Here is a 13611-nt window from a genome sequence, read left to right as displayed (position 1 = left end):
ACGCCGTCGTGCTGACAGAACTCTTCCCGACACTTTGCTGGATCGGAGTCCGGGGATCGTCATCGAGCTGAACGTGTGCTCGAACTCGGAGGTGCCGTAGTTTCGGTGCTTGATCGGTTGGATCGTGAAGACGTACGACTACTTCCTCTACGTTGTGTCAGCGCTTCCGCAGTCGGTCTGCGTTGGGTACGTAGACAACACTCTCCCCCCTCGTTGCTATGCATCACATGATCTTGCGTGTGCGTAGGAAATTTTTTGAAATTACTACGAAACCCAACAAGCAGCTCAATTGGCAGAGCTATATACCTCCCGGATTGTCTCTCTGCACGGCATTCCGCAGTTGATATCTTCAGATCGTGGCAGCATATTCACCTCGAAGTTTTGGGCTTCTATTCAGAAGGCCATGGGCGCCAACATTCGCTTCAGCACAGCTTTTCATCCTCAAACTAGTGGCCAAGTCGAGCGAGTAAATCAGATTCTTGAAGATATGCTCAGGGCTTGCGTCATCTCTTTCGGCATGAAGTGGGAAGATTGTCTTCCATATGCCGAGTTCTCCTACAACAACAGCTTTCAAGCGAGTTCGGGCAAGGCCCCATTCGAAATTCTCTAGGGCAGGAAGTGTCGTACTCCTCATAACTGGTCAGAGACTGGTGAACGTCAACTTCTTGGAAATGACTTGATCACAGAGGCAGAAGAGATGTGCAAAGTCATTCGTAATAATCTCAAAGCCGCGCAATCGCGCTAGAAGAGCTACTATGATAGCAAGCATCGTGACTTGGCTTTCGAGATCGGAGACCATGTCTACCTCCGCGTCTCTCCAATGAAAGGTACTCGTCGCTTCGGTATCAAAGGGAAGCTTGCCCCTAGATACATGGGTCCTTTCAAGATCGTCAGCAAAAGAGGCGGTCTCGCCTATCAACTTGAGCTTCCCTCCAACTTTGCAAACGTGCACGACATGTTTCATGTCTCTCAGCTCCGCAAGTGTTTCAAGACTCCCGACCGCACCGTCAACTTCGAAGACATTGATCTCCAAGAAGACCTGTCTTATCATGAGCTCCCCGTTGCTATCCTTGAAGAAACTGAGTGCAAGACTCGCAACAAGTCTATCAAATTCTTCAAAGTCAAGTGGTCACATCATTCCGACCGTGAAGCCACCTGGGAACGCGAGGATTACCTCTGTTCTGAGTACCCGGAGTTTTTCCAGTCCTAGATCTCGGGACGAGATCCTTTCGTAGTGGTGGAGTGTTGTAACACCCCGGATGTAATTTACCTTATTTGTATTCCAACTCTTGCCGTTTCCGGCACTAAGTTATTTTATTTCCTCGGTGTTGAGTTTTTGTCTCCGTGTGTTTTGTCTTTGTCATGCATCTCATATCATGTCATCATGTGCATTGCATTTGCATACGTGTTTGTCTCATGCATTCAAGCATTTTCCCCGTTGTCCGTTTTGCATTCCGGCGCTCCTATGTCCTCCGGTGTCCCTTTCTACCTCTTTTCGTGTGTGGGTGTTAAACGTTTTCGGATTGGACCGAGACATGTCACGCGGCCTTGGTTTACTACTGGTAGACCGCCTGTCAAGTTTCGTACCATTTGGACTTCGTTTGATACTCCAACGGTTAACCGAGGGACCAAAAAGGCCTCGTGTGTGTTGCAGCCCAACACCCCTCCCAAGTGGCCCAAAACCCACCAAAAACCCCTCCATCACCTAGAGCGTTCGATCACGATCGCGTGGCCGCAAACCGTGCTCAATTTGGAGCCTACTAGCTCCCTCTAACTCTATAAATAGATCCCCCCCCCCACGAAAATCCCGGGTCTCTACCACCCCTAACCCTAGTCCAAATCCCCTCTCCGCCGCCGGACAATGTCCGCCGCGCCGGACACCGCAGCCGCCGCCGCACCGCACCAATAGGGCGCTGCCACGTGGCTCCCCCGCCGAGGCCCGCGCGGCCCAGCGCCGGCCCCTGAGCCCGTTCCCCACGCCGCCGCCCTTCGCCTCGTCTTCTCCGCCTGGGGAGCCGCCGCCCGACCCCGCTCCTCGCCGCACCACCTCTCCCTCCGCCGGGCCGCCACCCGCGCCGGCCGGAGTTACTCACCGGCCGAGGCGCCTCGCCGCGCCACCACCGGCCACCACCGCGGCGCCCCTCGCCGGCGACGCCCGAGGCCTCCCCGTCCTTCTCCCGACCCCGGCGAGCTCCTTCTCAGCAAGTCCGGCGACGTCCCGCGACGAACTCCGGCAGCTACATTGTTCTCTATCGATCCTCGGCTTCCGTGCACGATCTGGATCTCAGATCCAAAATCTCGGGCTGATTTTTTCGTCCCAAACTCTAACATTTTTGCATTCTTTGACATGCCATAACTTTCTCATCGTAGCTCCGATTCGTGCGTGGAGCATATCAAAATGTTTGTCTCGACGAGTACATCATTTCATCTCATTGCATCATTTTCATTTGAGCTCATCTTGATACCCGAAATGTTGTTGGAAGAGGGATATGTGATGATTATGTCAGATCTGTTTCAGCAAATGGCCTTTTGTCATTTTTGCCATGATTAATGTGTGCATGCTATGATCCTGAGCTCTACATCTGTTTTGTAGAATGCCATGCCATCTTTACAGGGGTGTATGCCATGTATTTTTGTGATCTATTTGGTGACTAGCACAAGCATGCAAAGTAGCTTACTCAATGATGCTGATTTCAGGGACTTAGAATTTCACTAAGTCCTTGCCCTGTCATTATTTTTATGCCATATGTTCATGTTGTTTCCTAGTGATCCGTGCCTCTTTTGAGTATGATCAGTAAGGATGTTTTTTTGATAATGTTTTGCTATATCCATCTATTTCTTTGTTTGCATTTACGGAGCAACCTAGCTTAAGTCAATCGAGCTCTACTTTTGCTATAAAATGTTCCTGGCAGATTGTTAACACGTTTAGCAATTTTGCCGAGCTTGTTGAAGTTGATCCGTGCATGCTATGATGTTGTTCTTGCCATGTCTAGCTTCTATTCCATGTCTATTTGCTGGGTGTATGCTTAGTTTGTCATGCAATGCCTCGTACTGAGTGCATCGAGCTCGTAAACATGCCTACTCGTTATCAGTTTTGCCATGCTCCAGTTTTTCACCAAGTCTGAATCTGTTTATGTTTTTGCTATGTTCACATGCTTGCAATTGTATTTTCTGATCCCTTTTGACTCATGGTCACTAAGGGACTTTTGTTATATGCTTTGAGTAGCTTCATGCTTTGCTTTTCTTTGCCCTTATATGTTCCTGTAGCATGTAGTTTTCATGCTCTAAACATTGCTTCCTGATGATAAATTCCTGATATGCTGTTAATTTCACTAAGTCTGAAACCTGTTATCTTTTGCACTTTTGCCATGCTTGTTTGAGCTTGCTATTGAGTGAATTAGCCGTAGCTCAGTGTTCATCTTTTATCAAGCATCATGAGTGGATCCCTGCCATGTATTTTGTTGTCATGTTGGAGTGTTGTAGCACGTTGTTCTTGATGCATTTAGATGGTCTCGTGCAGATTATCGCAGACCGGTGCCATATTTGTTTTGCTTGCCATTTCCAAACCGTGCATCCGATTCCGGTGATCTTTATATCGATTTCAACCGAAATCAACTCACCTTTCCAGTGGCACTCTTGGTTTTTTCCAAGTTGAGGCCGGGTTCATTCATTCGTTTCCAAATCATGCATATGCATCGCATACCGCATCCCGCATATCATACCATGTTTGCATCTTGTTGCTTGAGCTTTGCACGTGGTTGATTGTGTTCCCATTTGCTTGTTGTCTTTCTTTGGGTAGAGCCGGGAGACGAGTACGTGAACGAAGAGCCCATTGAGTACACTTACGAGGATCAAGGCAACTCTGAGAACTTTGCACGCATGCAAGATGACCATACCCTCGAAATCACTTCTATCTTTGCTTTCTAGATGCTCGCTCTTTTACTATGCCTATGCTACGATACCTACCACTTACTTATCATGCCTCCCAAATTGCCATGTCAAACCCCTAACCCACCATGTCCTAGCAAACCGTTGTTTGGCTATGTTACCGCTTTGCTCAGCCCCTCTTATAGCGTTGCTAGTTGCAAGTGAAGATTGGAGACCGTTCCTTGTTGGAACATTGTTTATTGTTGGGATATCACAATATTATCTGGTTTATCTTAATGCACCTATATACTTGATAAAGGGTGGAAGGCTCGGCCTTATGCCTGGTGTTTTGTTCCACTCTTGCCGCCCTAGTTTCCGTCATATCGGTGTTATGTTCCCAGATTTTGCGTTCCTTACACGGTTGGGTTATAATGGGAACTCCTTGACAGTTCGCCTTGAATAAAACTCTTCCAGCAATGCCCAACATTGGTTTTACCATTCACCACCTAGCCTTTTTCCCTTGGGTTTCGCGGACTCAAGGGTCATCTTTAGTTTAACCCCCCCCCCCCCGGGCCAGTGCTTCTCTAAGTGTTGGTCCAACTGAGTGATGTCCGGGGCTACCAGGGGCAACTCTGGGCTGGCCTACCCGACGTCTTGCTCATCCGGTGTGCCCTGAGAACGAGATATGTGCAGCTCCTATCGTGATTTGTCGGCACATCTGGGTGGTGTTGCTGGTTTTGTTTTACCATTGTCGAGGATGTCTTGTAACCGGGATGCCGAGTCTGATCGGATTGTCTTGGGAGAAGGAATATCCTTCGTTGACCGTGAGAGCTTGTGATGGGCTAAGTTGGGACTCCCATGTAGGGATTTGAACTTTCGAAAGCTGTGCCCGCGGTTATGGGCAGATGGGAATTTGTTAATGTCCGGTTGTAGATAACATGAAACTTAACTTAATTAAAATGCACCAACCGCGTGTGTAACCGTGATGGTCTCTTCTCGGCGGAGTCCGGGAAGTGAACACGGTGTTGGAGTAATGCTTGACGTAGGTTGTTCTAGGATCACTTCTTGATCATAGTTGTTCGACCGTGCCTTTGCCTTCTCTTCTCACTCTCTTTTGCGAATATGTTAGCCACCATATATGCTAGTCGCTTGCTGCAGCTCCACATCATACCTTTACCTTACCTATAAGCTTAAATAGTCTTGATCGCGAGGGTGTGAGATTGCTGAGTCCCCGTGACTCACAGATTACTTCCAAAACCAGATGCAGGGACCGATGATGCCGCTCTAGATGATATGACCGAGCTCAAGTGGGAGTTCGATGAAGACTCTCGTCGTTACTACGTGTCCTTCCCAGATGATCAGTAGTGGTGCCTAGTTGGGGCGATCGGGGTCTTTGTCGCATTTGGGAGTTGATCTTTATTTTGGTTTCGTAGTCGGACCTTGAGTGTATTGGATGAATGTAATGACTTATTTATGTATTTGTGTGATGTGGCGAGTGTAAGCCAACTATATACCTTTCCCCTTTATTTATGTACATGGGTTGTTTGCGAAGATTACCTCACTTGCGACATTGCTTTCAATGCGGTTATGCCTCTAAGTCGTGCTTCGACACGTGGGAGATATAGCCGCATCGAGAGCATTACAGCTCCTTCTAAGAGAGCCAATGGAGCGACCTCTTATCAATGGAACTACTCCACCAATACCGTGCCATGCTTGACGTCAGTTTTGCACAGACTTTCTTCGTTAGCAGGAAACAACTCATGCTATAAGTAGGGATCGCCTGGATAATAGTTTTAATGAGCGTTTATCTTCCAGCGCATGCAAATAGCCCCTCAGACCATCCCTGCATTTTGCTCCTGGACCTCTCACCAATGTGCTCGAAAGTACCACTTGTGATCCATCCTACAGCAGTAGGTAAGCCAAGGTATCAGTCGCTAAACGCTTCAACCATGACACCCAGTTTTCCTATGATAGCCTGCCTGGTGGAGCTGGGTGTGTTCGGGCTAAAATAAATAGCACTTTTATCCTTATTCACACATTAACCTGAAGCTTCACCGTAAATTCGCAGGATCTCATCCAATCTCTCCGCATTGTTTGAATTAGCATTGAGAAAAATCAAGCAATCATCCGCAAACAGTAAATGGCTCACCCACGGTGACCGGATACTCGTCCTTATACCCCTATTAATATGACCATGATATTTGAGTAATGAGGAGAAGCCTTCTGCGCAGAGCAAAAATAAGTATGGTGACACTGGATCCCCTTGCCGAAGCCCCCGAGAGGGTGTGAAGTAGGGTTGAAGCTCACCATTCACCCGAACGGAGAAGCGCACTGAAGTAACACATTTCATAATTAAGTTGATCAGGGTTCCACTGAAGCCCAACCTTGAAAGAATAGCTTCCAGGTAGTGCCACTCGACTCTGTCGTATGCTTTCATCATATCTAACTTCACTGCACATGCATGGTTCTTGCCTTTCTTTCTCCTACGTAAAGTGTGCACACTTTCGAAGGCCACCAGAACATTGTCAGTAATCAATCGCCCAGGGACAAATGCACTTTGTTCCTCGCTAATTATCTCATCCATGCAGCTCCTCAAACGGTTAGTTATAACCTTAGATGCGATCTTATATAATACAGAGCATAGCGCAATGGGGCGATACTGAGAAATTGTTTGAGGGTACCGTACCTTTGGGATTAGGGTAATGGAAGTGACATTGAAGCCACTCGGTAAATCACCCCCATTTAAAAAACTTAACACAACATTAGTCACATCATCCTTCAACAAATGCCAATGTCTTTGGAAGAAGCCAGCCGTAAAACCATCGACCCCCGGAGCTTTCATTGGGGCCATCTGGAAAAGAGCATCATGAACCTCTTTCGCATCGTACGGTTTTTCCAGCATGTCATTCATCGCCGGCGTCACTTTCACTGGAACGTTATTGAGCAGCTCGCTCGTATCAGTCACTCCTTGAGAGGTGTATAGTTCTTGAATAAACGACTGCACTTCCTGCTTGTCCTCAGCCTCGTCGGCACAAACCGACCCATCCACTCTCTTCAGGCCACGAATCTTGTTCGTTCTCTGTCTTTGTTTAGCTTGAGCCTGGAAGTATCCCGTGTTACAATCACCAGCCCGCAGCCATAAGACCCTGGACCGCTGCCGTAGCCATATTTCCTCCTGTCAAAGAGCCTTGCGTAACTTTGCGGTAGTAGCTTTTTCTTCGTCAGAGGGGCCGCGACCTATAGACTGTCTGCGCAGTTTGTCAAGTTTCTTTTGAAGCTGCCTGACTATTCTAGCGAGACATCCAAATTCCTTCGCCCCCCATGGCTCAAGTTCCTTTTGTAAAGCATTAAGCGACTCTACAATCCCCTGCAAGCCGGGAGCACGCACTTGTTTCTTCCATACATCTGTTACTAGCTTCTCATAGTCAGAATGAGTTTGCCAAACGTTTTCATATCTGAATTGCTTGGTCCGAGGTGAACTTACAGACTGCCTCGTCCTATGCATTTCTGTGACCACAAAACAATGATCAGATTCAGTTGCACTGATATGTCGCACGCGTATATCTTCATAACACTGACGAAAGGCTTCGTTAGCAAATGCTCGATCAAGACTTGCTTTGACATTCTGATGACCACCTTTCCTGTTATCCCAACTGTAGGTCATTCCAGACCAGCCAAGGTCTTGGAAGGAAACATCTTCAACGACCTCTCTAAAAGCCTTCATCTGCCATTCCGGCCTAGCCGTCTGACTGAAGTGTTCATCGCCAAACAGGGTCTCGTTGAAGTCGCCCATACATATCCATGAAGAATGGGGTATGGCATGCAATGTCCGAAGAAAACGCCAACTATGGTGTTTATCTTCGACTCTTGGTGCACCGTAGAATCCTGTGAATCTCCACTCCGAGGAGCTTTGATCCTTATCTCTAACCAGTACATCAATGTGGTTCTTGCTATAATTCTTCAGGTCAACACTGACATCATTAGACCAGAAGAGGCCAATGCCTCCGCTTAGTCCAACACTATCCACCGCAAAACAGCCCGCAAATCCAAGTTGGAATCGTAGATCTTCTACTCTTTTAGCCCTAATTTTGGTTTCCATGACGAACAGCAGGGCAGGACCTTCTTGCTTCACCAAACGGCGAAGCTCTCGAACTACCTCGGGGTTCCCAAGCCCCCGGCAGTTCCAACTGATGCAAATCATTGGGATGGGCAGCGCTGCTCGGCAGACGCTGCCGAGTTGTCAGGCGTTGGCTTTTTATTTCTCGGAATTCTCTCCACAACATGCTCATCCCCGTTTTTGACACTACCCGCATCTATCTCCTCTGGATCTATCTCAGTTTCCATCCTCGGGTTTAATCCATCCGTTAACGGAAGTGGTGGTGCGCTATCCACCCGCCGGTAAACTTGCTTCGGTGCCTCCTTCCTCTTGTTAGATTGTTGCTTACTCTTGACTGGAGAGTTCACCTCTGCCCCTCCTTTACCAGCATTGCTAGAGTTCCTGGACTCCCTCTGGCTGCTAGGACCTGAATATTGTTCCTTGTTCGAGCTGTCCCCTGATGCAGCCACCTTCCAATCCTCTGGTGCCCTCAACCTAGGTCCAAATGGCAGATCCCCATTATCATCCCGAGGGCCTGGAGTTGGGCAAAACAGGTCCGAATGACCAAGTCTGCCACAAGAGAAGCAAAAGTGAGGAACTTGCTCGTATTGTATGTCATACAAGTCTGTCTTCTTCCTCTTGGCAGAGTCAATCAACATCCACCTCCTTAGAGGTTTACTAACATCATGTGCTATTCTAGCTCTCAGATATCCTCCCACATGATCGAACTGGACCGATGTAGCATCCTTGTCGATCTGCTGTGCAATCATCCTGCCCCAATGATCATCTCAAAGATTGTAAGGGAGGTTTGGGACCCTAGCCCACAGATGGAGCCGGTCAAATTGGACCTCATCAGGTCGCATACAGTCCTCGAACTCGGCCAGCACGACCGCGTTCTTGCTAACATGCCATGGTGAACCAATCCAGATGCGATCGCGATCCCTCTGTGTTTCAAACTCTGCCACAAACGTGTTTTCGCCCATCGATCTAAACTTCAACCCTCTAGGGTTTCCCCAAGCTGGGCGAAGCGCATTAGCAATGGTCTGGACGTGGAGCAATTTCCTATGCAGAACCCTCCCCACCAGCAGCCACTTATGCGCCTCTCCATCCCCCAGGTCATCGACCACCAGCGGAGTCGCCTCCTCCTCCGTGATCCCAAGTTTCCCCAGCGCCTCCTCAAGCCGCGCCCTATCCGCCCGCGAGGCGCTAGTTTCTGCCTCATGCTACCTGCCGCCATCCGATGAAGCCATCGTTTGCCGGAATCAGTGGTTGCCCCGCCGGAGAGATCCGCCGGGCAGTGTTTGCGTCCACCGAAACCTTAATCGCCGCCAGGGGTTTTTAGGTTTTCGTGAAAAATCAAAAGTCGATGCCTTATTATGAACCCTGGCGTTCATGTATGTCACTGGTGGTGGTAAACCGAGCACCGATGAACGCCATGTATTGTACAACATACGGAGTATTTCGTTGTGACAATTGTGATTTCTGAAATTTGAATTCTGGCAAATCACACAACACATTTTTATCAGGTCACGTCCTTAGAGCATCTTCAACAAGTCAACAGCAGACATAAAACAGTTTTTTGGACAGCTGCCCTATTAGGGCATCTCCAGCCGCGCCCCCAACAGGCCCCCCAGGCCACTTTTTCGGCGCCGGCGCCGAAAAAACGGCCCAGTCGCGCCCCCAGGACGCCGAAAATCGCCGGTTCGGACCTTTTTTCCGCCCGGCGGTCACAGGCCGAACCCGGCGCGCTAGGGAGCAGTTGGGGGCTCCGGCGCTAGGGAAAAGCACGCCTGGCCCACACCGAGAGGGGAAAAGTCAAGGTTTTCTTCCCCCGACTCGCCTCGCACCCCCCGCGCCCTCGGCCACCACTAGCTATATCCCGGCGACGGCCACCTCCCTACTCCGCTAGATAGCCATTCCCCGCCGGAAAATAGCAGCGCTTCACCGCGGCAGCCCCTCCCACAGCAGCTGGGCGTTTCCGGCCGCCGTTTCCGGCCACGGAGGCGCGGTTTAGCGGCGGGTACGCGCCCACCGAGCGCAAGGTGTTCGGTGTTTTGCCTGACTCGGCGATGGACTCGGATGACGAGGAAGAGCTCGCCGCGCTGCTGGAGGAGGTAGCCGCGGCCGACGTCCAGGAAGAAGAGCATCTCATGGTGCTCGCCGCCCTCGCCCAGCTGCTGGCGAGCAATGAAAAGCCGCGGCGAGGTGGCTCGGCGCCGGAGCGGGTGAAAGCAAAGAACCGGCATCATCTCGAAGGCTACTGCATGCTCTACTCCGACTACTTCGTCGATGCTCCACTTCATGGCGAGAAAACATTTCGGCGTCGTTATCGGATGAGCCGAAAGCTCTTCCTCAGGATTGTGAATTCCATCCGGGAGTTTGACAACTACTTCAAGTGCAAGATGGATTGCACTGGCACTCTTGGATTCACCTCCATCCAGAAGTGCACGACAGCGATGAGGATGCTTGCATATGGAGCTCCCAGTGATTCACTTGATGACTATGGGCGCATGGCCGAGTCCACCAGCATAGAGTGTTTCTACAAGTTCTGTCGGGCAGTGGTGGTAGTGTTTGGGCCACAATACTTGAGAACACCCAATGCGGAAGACACTGCTCGGATCCTAGCCCAGAATGCAGTAAGAGGATTTCCTGGGATGCTTGGAAGCATCGACTGCATGCATTGGAAATGGAAGAATTGCCCATTTGGTTGGCAGGGGATGTACAAAGGCGCCAAAGGCGGTTGCAGTGTGGTGCTTGAGGCGGTAGCCACACAGGACCTCTGGATTTGGCACTCCTTCTTTGGTATGCCAGGAACTCACAATGACATCAACGTGCTGCAGTGCTCTCCTGTTTTTGCCAAGCTCGTTGAGGGCCATTCTCCTCCGGTGAACTTCGAGATCAATGGGCACCAATACAACAAGGGGTACTACCTAGCAGATGGCATCTATCCGAGATGGTCGACATTTGTGAAGACGATCTCAAACCCTGCGGCAGGAGGCAAGAACGCCTGGTTTGCGAAAGTTCAGGAGGCTTGCGGGAAGGATGTCGAGCGGGCATTTGGTGTGCTCCAATCTCGATTCGCTGTTGTTCAGTACCCCGCTCAGACCTGGTCCAAAGATCAAATGTGGGAGATTATGACTTGCTGTGTCATCTTGCACAACATGATCATCGAGAGCGAGCAAGAAGACCCAGTGTTTGACACTGAACCATACTACAGGCAGGGGCCTCTAGCCGAAGTTGATCACAATCTACCGGCAACTTGGACTGCCTATCTCAGTATGCGTCAGGAGATCCGAGACCCACAAGTGCATCATCAACTGCAGAAAGATCTGATTGAGCACCTATGGAGGCTCAAGGGGGACGCCGTGTGATGAAATACGAGTTTTTATTTGTTGAACTATATAATTTGTATTGAACTATTTGTTGTTGTACTATTTTGTTGAAGTATTTGATTTTTCTGTGATGAAATATGTGATAAGAAATAATTGTGTTGATAATTGAACGCCGAGACACGATGAAACCACGCCGAATATGGGCCTATTCTCGCTCACATGAGCCCTTTATTCGTCGAAATTGGGCTGCAAAGTGAGCCAATTTCGGCGCCTGGGGGCGACGACTGGGCGCAAAACCGCCCCAGCGCCGATTGTATCGCCGGCTCATCCTCAGAGGGCGATTTTTATGCGTCCTGATGGGGCCAACGGCTCAAGATGCCCTTATAGGGCTGCTATCCCAATGCAGCGCAGAAGTGACGAAAGGTGACCACCGGCGTCGCCGGCCACGATCATCAAAGTCAGACGAGCCTTTTATTAATGCCGCGCAAGCAAGCAAACATACACCGCCGATACACACAACACGCCAACAAACAGCCATGACCGCTTCCCACCTCCGTCTGTTACTTCACCTTGGCGAGCGTCACCTTCTTCCACGTGGCCGCGGCCTGCTCCAGCGCCCGGCGCGACGACCCCTCGGGCGACCACGCGCGCGCCGCCGCCTGCTGCAGGTCCCCGGCCTGCCGCCGCACGGCGCGCCCCTTGTCCGCCCCCTCCATCAGCTCCCTCACCACGGCCGCGATCTCGCCGCGCTCCCGCGCCCGCGGGCGCAGCGCCACCCCGACGCTCCCTTCCAGGACCACGGCGTTCATCCGCTGCTCCGCGTACAGCGGCCACGCCACCATCGGCACGCCGGCCGCCACGCTCTCCAGCGCCGAGTTCCAGCCGCAGTGCGACACGAACACCGCCGTCGCCGGGTGGGACAGCACGCGCACCTGAGGCGCCCACGCCGCCACGGCCAGCCCCTTATCCGCCGTCCTCTCCAGGAAGCCCTCCGGGAGCCACGCCAACGGGTTTTGCTTGTCTTCATGGTCATGGCCGTCCAGATTCGGCATCCTCACGACCCAAAGGAACCTGTGGCCGCTCGCCTCCAGCCCGGCGGCGAGCTCTGCCGTCTGCTCCACGGTCAGCGACCCGCCGCTCCCGAAGGAGACGTACACAACAGACCCAGTCGGCTGGCGATCTAGCCACTCTATGCACGCGGACGCGCCGGCGGCTTCGTCGGTGGTTGTGCTTGGCCGGACGAACGGACCCACGGGGAACACGGGCGGCAACGCGCCTCGCTCCGCCGCCTGCTTGAACTCTTCCACGGTGGCGGGCTCCAACTCGTAGAAGGTGTTCACAAGTAAGCCGTCCGCGCGGAGGTACCGCCGGCCCTCCTCCATCAGGTGCGCGTAGACCGGCTTGCCGCTGCTCTGGAACGAGCGCGGCAGGTCGGTGCGGCGCAGCGACACGCCACCGGGGAGCTCCAGAGGGTCAGGGAGGTCGCGGTACTCGCCGGGTGGAACGCCGTCGTGGAGCTCCACCGTGGCGCGCATGAGCGCGATGGTGGTGAGGTTGCTGGGCACGAAGACGTACCCCGGGACGCCGAGCTCGGCGGCGAGCGGCAGCGCCGAGGAGCAGAAGAAGTCGGGCACCAGCGCGGCGAGGGGGGCGCCGACGGAGCGGAGGAGGGCGCGGAGGCTCGGGAGCGAACGGTGGACGAGCTCGAAGAGCACGGTCTCCATAGGAGTGCCGGCGGGGAGGTCGTCGAGCGGGACGGACGGGAGCGCGGCGGTGGCGACGGTGGCGGGGACGCCGGAGAGGGCATCCGGGGAGGAGAGGTCGGTGAAGGTGACGAGCGTGGCCGCGAAGCCGTGGTGGTCGACGAGCCGCCACGCCAGCTCGGCCAGCGGGATGAGGTGGCCGGCGCCGGGGCTGGCGAGCAGGACGACGTGCGGCCGCGGCGCCAGCCGCTCGGTCCCTGTCTCCTCCATCGGCTAGATCACCGGGACACTGCACGGCCGCACGACTGGGTGGGGTTGCGCGCAGAAGCTGGTAGTACGTTGTCGCGAACCTTTGACGATCTACGGGAAAGCAATGGAGGATATGTATGATATGAGAGCCATCGGGACCTAAATTATATATTAATCCGTGACCTAAATTATATATTAATCCTAAAGTTAGCAGTCTCACCGTGACCTAAATTATATATTAATCCTAATAAAGTGACGATGCTGCGTTGATGAAGTTAGCCGTCTCCACACTAAGGATAATGGTTATTCAACATGATGGATGGAGTTAGCCGTCCTCTCACTTTAAGTACTAATAATGCACCGA

General features: G+C 51.9%; 2 protein-coding genes and 1 pseudogene across 2 annotated transcripts; all 3 read right to left on the bottom strand.

Moving 5' to 3' along the window:
• Positions 1 to 5671: 5671 nt before the first annotated feature.
• LOC147986875 (uncharacterized) lies at positions 5672 to 8068 on the bottom strand. Its single transcript, XM_087542182.1, has 3 exons — positions 7352 to 8068; positions 6175 to 6967; positions 5672 to 5769 (listed from the first exon to the last, which is right to left on the bottom strand). Exons 1-3 carry the CDS (start codon positions 8066 to 8068, stop codon positions 5672 to 5674), a joined length of 1608 nt encoding a protein of 535 aa, XP_087398308.1.
• On the bottom strand, positions 8065 to 9400 carry LOC147986874 (uncharacterized; annotated as a pseudogene).
• A 2347-nt stretch (positions 9401 to 11747) lies between these two features.
• LOC125534173 (hydroquinone glucosyltransferase) lies at positions 11748 to 13378 on the bottom strand. The gene has a single exon (XM_048697455.2). The coding sequence runs from the start codon at positions 13266 to 13268 to the stop codon at positions 11856 to 11858; it is 1413 nt and encodes a 470-aa protein (XP_048553412.2). The 5' UTR covers positions 13269 to 13378; the 3' UTR covers positions 11748 to 11855.
• Between the last annotated feature and the right edge of the window lie 233 nt (positions 13379 to 13611).

The sequence above is a fragment of the Triticum urartu genome, chromosome 2A (genome assembly GCF_056163025.1).
Source record: "Triticum urartu cultivar PI428250 chromosome 2A, HENAU_Tu73, whole genome shotgun sequence".
In the NCBI taxonomy this organism is placed as follows: domain Eukaryota; kingdom Viridiplantae; phylum Streptophyta; class Magnoliopsida; order Poales; family Poaceae; genus Triticum; species Triticum urartu.
This window is presented reverse-complemented; position numbering and strand designations above follow the sequence as displayed.